General features: G+C 47.6%; 1 protein-coding gene across 1 annotated transcript; it reads left to right on the top strand.

Annotated features, from left to right (window-relative positions):
- Nucleotides 1-1,640: 1,640 nt before the first annotated feature.
- On the top strand, nucleotides 1,641-2,582 carry OR1I1 (olfactory receptor family 1 subfamily I member 1; the record flags this gene model as incomplete). The annotated part of the gene is made up of 1 exon (XM_079772749.1): nucleotides 1,641-2,582. The coding sequence occupies one exon, from the start codon at nucleotides 1,641-1,643 to the stop codon at nucleotides 2,580-2,582; it is 942 nt and encodes a 313-aa protein (XP_079628875.1).
- Between the last annotated feature and the right edge of the window lie 2,810 nt (nucleotides 2,583-5,392).

Genomic DNA, 5,392 nt, shown 5'->3' with positions numbered 1-5,392 from the left:
CTCTGCGAGATGGGGCCTAAACCAGCAGTCGGACATCCCTCTCGCAATCCAGGATCACTGGCTCCTAACCGCTCGCCTGCTTGCCTGTGTGATCGCCCCTCACTGCTCACCTGCCTGCCTGATCGCCCCTAACTGCCTCTGCCTCAACCCCCGACCTGGGACCCAGGCTTCCCTCCTCTGGCCGGCCACAGGCACCCGGCACTGCGAGTGGCTTTCCCTGGGCCAGGCCCTGGCTTTGTCAGGAAGGACGTCTGGGATGACGTCCAGAAGACATCCAGTCTATCTGGTCTATCCGGTCTAATTAGCATATTAGCCTTTTATTAGTATAGTTTTTTTATTTCAGCGAGGAAGGGACAGGGATAGAGAAATAGAAACATCAATGATGAGAGAGAATCACTGATCAGCTGCCTCTTGCATGCCCCCTACTGGGGACCAAGCCCGAAACCTGGGCATGTGCCCTTGAGTGGAATTGAACCTGGGACCCTAGGCGTTTGCTCACACCTTTGTCATTTTTTATAAAAATGGTTTACCTTTGAACAGTCTGGGCTGTGTCTCAGAGTTTTCATTTTTAACAAACTTTTTTTATATTTTTTATTGATTTCAGAGAGGAAGGGAGAGAGAGAGACAGAAGCATCAATGATGAAAGAGAATCATCGATTGGCTGCCTCCTGCACGCCCCCACTGAGGACCGAGCCCGCAACCCAGGCATGTGCCCCTGACCAGAATCGAACCCGGGACCCTTCAGTCCACAGGCTGATGCTCTATCCACTGAGCCAAACCAGCTAGGACTTGAACAAACTTTTTTAACAGCTGTTTTACTGAGAGTGCAAAGCTGTTTCAGTTGATAGTGACAGTCTGTGTAGAACATGAGAAAATATAAAATTTCTTGTCTTGCAAAGCTACTGCTGGTGGCAAATATATTTCAAAAGCATATATTTAAAGCCATTAGTTTTAAAACTCCATATGTCAATTTTTTCTGTAAAAGCTCTGGTTAGCCCGGCCAGGGTGGTTCAGTGGATAGAGCTTTGGCCTGTGGACTGAAGGGTCCCGGGTTCGATTCTGGTCAGGGGCACATGCCCGTGTTGTGAGCATCAACCTACAAAACAGGAGGTCATGTTTCAATTCCTGGTCAGGGCACATGACTGGGTTGCAGGCTCAATCCCCAGTGTGGGGTGTGCAGGAGGCAGCTGATAAATGTTTCTCTCTCATCCATGTTTCTATTTCTCTATCCTTCTCCCTTCCTCTCTCTCTCTAAAATCAACAAACATTTTTTAAAATCTAAAAAAATAAAACTGTGTTAGTTTAGGTTTGGTCCCACTTTATTTTGTTTTTACAAATCTTTGCTCTTCTGAAGAGACACAGAGATGTTTATGAAAAATATGCAAGTTGTCTTTAAACAACTCAGGTCTTTGAGATACAGACCATCTCAGGCATGGATGGTTTAATTTGGGGAAACAGAAATCCACTGAAGGTAGAACAAAGAGATTTGCTGTAAGGATTCCATGGATTGTCACGGAATCCTACAGATCTCAGTGGAGGACCGGGACTAGGCCTGCATCTCTGACTCCCAGCTTTATGTTGCTTCCGTTTCCCATCCACCCACTACTTTTTTTTTTTTTTTCAGTAGACAAAGACTGCTCATGGAACCAGGAAATCAAACAGTAGTCTCAGAATTCCTCCTCCTGGGACTCTCAGAAAAGCCAGAGTATCATGCCCTCCTCTTTGGGCTGTTCCTCTCCATGTACCTGATCACTGTCTTTGGGAACCTGCTCATCATCCTGGCCATCGTCTCGGACTCCCACCTCCACACGCCCATGTACTTCTTCCTCTCCAACCTGTCCCTTGTCGATGCCTTCTTCTCATCTACCACTGTCCCCAAGATGCTGGCAAACCTCTGGTCCCAGAGCCGAGCCATCCCTTTTGCCGGCTGCCTTGTCCAGATGTACGCCTTCCACCTGTTCGGGACCATGGACAGCTTCCTCCTGGCAACAATGGCCATTGATCGGTTTGTGGCCATTGTCTACCCTCTGCGCTACTTGGTCATCATGAGCCCCCGTGTCTGTGGGCTGCTGGTCGGTGGGCCGTGGCTGATCACCAACCTCCAGTCACTCGTGCACACCTGCCTCATGGCTCAGCTGACCTTCTGCGCAGGCTCTGAAATCCCCCACTTCTTCTGTGACCTCCTACCCCTGCTGAAGCTCTCCTGCTCCAACACCCACACCAATGAGCTGGTGATCTTTGCTTTTGGCATTCTCATGGGCATCAGCCCACTCTCGTGCATTCTCCTCTCTTACACCTGCATCTTCCGGGCAGTTTTCAAGATCCCTTCTGCTCGGGGCAAGTGGAAAGCTTTCTCCACTTGTGGCTCCCACCTCACCGTGGTGTCACTGTTCTACGGCACCATCTTCGCCGTGTACTTACATCCCACATCTCTCACCTCCTCCCAGAAGGACAAGGCAGCTGCCCTGATGTGCGGGGTGGTCATCCCCATGCTGAACCCATTTATCTACAGTCTAAGGAACAAGGACATAAAGGCAGCCCTGAGGAAGCTCCTCAGCAGAACCACCTCCTCTCAGACCTAGGGCAGCACAGGTATTGAGCACCTACTGGGCTCCAGGACCACAGTCGGGTGCTGGGGAGAATGAGATGCACGCTATCCCTGACGTCAAGGTGTTCAGATCTAGTGGGGAATAGAGACATGTAAATAAATCATTACAATATGACAGATGCGTCACAAAGAGATGAATGAAGAGCCACAGGGACCCAAAGGGAGAGGCACGCATTTCCCCGGATTTATCTTCCCTGTGAAGATCACAGTATCAGGGAAGACTTTCAGTTAGCCCTCTCTGGGGTATCAGCCTTATAGGATTGCTATGTGGATAATACTAGCCAAACAAAAGATTGGCTACTCTCATTTTAATATTGATAAAGCCATTTACTTAGCCTTGCTTCCTTAGTGACTTGGGGAAGAACTTTGATAGTATCTGATTAGGTTATCTCTCTTGTAATTGGTTTCAGCAGCCACCAGGTATCACGGAGGACCTTGTGGCCATGACTTTGGGTGGGGATTGTCGTCATCAACAGGCCTTCAATGCATGCCTTCCCAGCCTTACAGTGGACCCCAAGAGACCATGACATGGGCTCAGGGGATTGTGATTCAATGGGCTGACACCGGACTTTAGAATTTGCCTTCTTGCCCTAGCTGGTTTTGCTCAGTGGATAGAGCACCAGCCTATGGACTGAAGGGTCCCAGGTTCAAGTCCAGTCAAGGGCACATGCCTGGGCTCAGTCCCCAATAGGGAGCATGCTGGAGGCAGCCGATCAATGATTCTCTCTCATCATTGATGTTTCTATCTTGCTCTCCCTCTTCCTTCCTCTCTGAAATCAATAAAAAAAATTTTTTACAAAAGAATCTGCCTTCTCCATAAACTCTCCAGGCGGCTGATGTGGGGAGTCCATGGGCCACAGTTTGAAGACACAGGCCCTGGGTGAGCTCCAGAATCCATGTGTTTCCTATGATGTCCTATAACTGACTCCAAACCCAATATAATTCTACAGGCATGATCAGCAACAAGCAGATGGGGTGGCCTGGAATGTCAGAGTGTTAGGGTTATGAATTGTGTCCTCAAAAAAAACTATGTCAAAGTCTAAGCTCCAGGACCTCAGAATTTGATCATGGGTTCTGATCCAGTATGACTACTGGCATCCTTATAAGAAGGGAGAATTTGGCCCGGCAGCCATGGCTCAGTGGTTGAGCATTGACCTATAAACCAGGAGGTCATGGTTCGATTTCCAGTCAGAGTACATGCCGGGTTGTGGGCTCAATCCCCAATGCAGGAGGCAGCCATTCAATGATTCTCTCTCATCATTGATGTTTCTATCTCTCTCTCCCTCTCCTTTCCTCTCTGAAATCAATAAAAAATATTTTTTTAATTATTTAAAAAAAAAAAAAAAAGAATCGCAGCTACAGTTTGAGGCAGTGGCCACCAGGTGGCGATAGTACCGTTTTACAAGATGGATCTAAAGCTCTTTTTAGAAACATCCCAGCTGTGAACTGGCCCAGCTCCACAAGTGTAATCCGCCCTTGAGAGGGAATAGCATGTGCAAAGTTCCCATGGTGGGATGAAGCCTCAACTTGTTCAGAGAAACCCACGGTGAGAAGGGACTGGGTGTGCAGGGGGCTGTGGAGGGTGGCAGGGGTCAGCCCTCACCACCGATTGGTCCACAGGGTAGAGGGGACAGTGATAGAGTTAAGCAGGGACATGCGGAGGCCCTGTGCTATAGAACCAACCCGCTAGTGAGCCATGGATCCGAAGTCAGGAAATTTTTTCTGTAAAGGGCCAGAGAATAAATATCATCAGCTTCATGGGTCAGACAGTTTCTGTCACAATGACTCAGCTCTGCTGCTTGGACTGGAAGCTACCATTGAAAATACATCAAGGAATGGGCATGGCTGAGCACCATGAAACCTTACAGACACTGAATCTTGAATATCATATCATTTTACATGTAATGAAATATTGTCCTTTTTTTTACTGTTCCATTGAAAAAATGTATTGAAGTCATCCAAAGGATTCAGAAAGATTCACAGCTAATATCTACCTTCTACGTGCTCTTCTCCCCCAAAATGTAGTGATAAAATATGACATGTAAGTTTTTTTTTAGAAAGTAAAAAATACTGCAGAAATAGATCTTCTGAAGGTGGTGCCACAGGCCCTTTGCATATACTGCTCCCACTTCCTCACATCCTCCCCAAGTTAAAGCCATGCAAACCCCACTTCCTCAAGGAAGACTCTCCTCTCCCCCTCCCTGCCCCAGCTAATCATGTGCCCTGATATACTCACTATCCTCTCATTCTCCTCACCACATCAGTGATTTTATACTCATTTGTGTGATTCTTTATTTTTATTGATTTCACAGAAGAGAAAGAGAAAGAGAGAGCAACATCAGTGATGAGAGAGAATCATTGATCTGCTGCCTCCTGCACCCCCCACTGGGGATCAAGCCTCAAACCCAGGCATGTACCCTGACCAGGAATCAAACCATGACCTCTGGTTCATAGGTTGACGCTCAACCACTGAGCCATGCCGGCCCGGTCATTTGTGTAATTCTTTGATGAATGTCTATTTCCCCCACTTGACTGAGAACTGGGGGGTGAGACCATATTCTGTTTACCTTGCCCAGCTCCATACCCTCACACTTAGTACTGTGTCCACTCGAAATATATTGGTTGAGTGAATGAAAGAATGAATAAGGAGGCAGCATGATAAAAAGACTGTAGGATGCCAGATGAGGTGACTGAGGTAGGCTGGGTTGGAACAGAGATGTCAAGGTTAAGTTGCTGCGGTATGTGATGTAAATTTTTCCTCCACTCCCCAACTTGCAGCAAAGT

Source organism: Cnephaeus nilssonii (genome assembly GCF_951640355.1).
Source record: "Cnephaeus nilssonii genome assembly, chromosome: 5".
Classification (NCBI taxonomy): domain Eukaryota; kingdom Metazoa; phylum Chordata; class Mammalia; order Chiroptera; family Vespertilionidae; genus Cnephaeus; species Cnephaeus nilssonii.
Note: the sequence above shows the minus strand (reverse complement) of the source record. Positions and strands in the feature narration are given on the sequence as shown.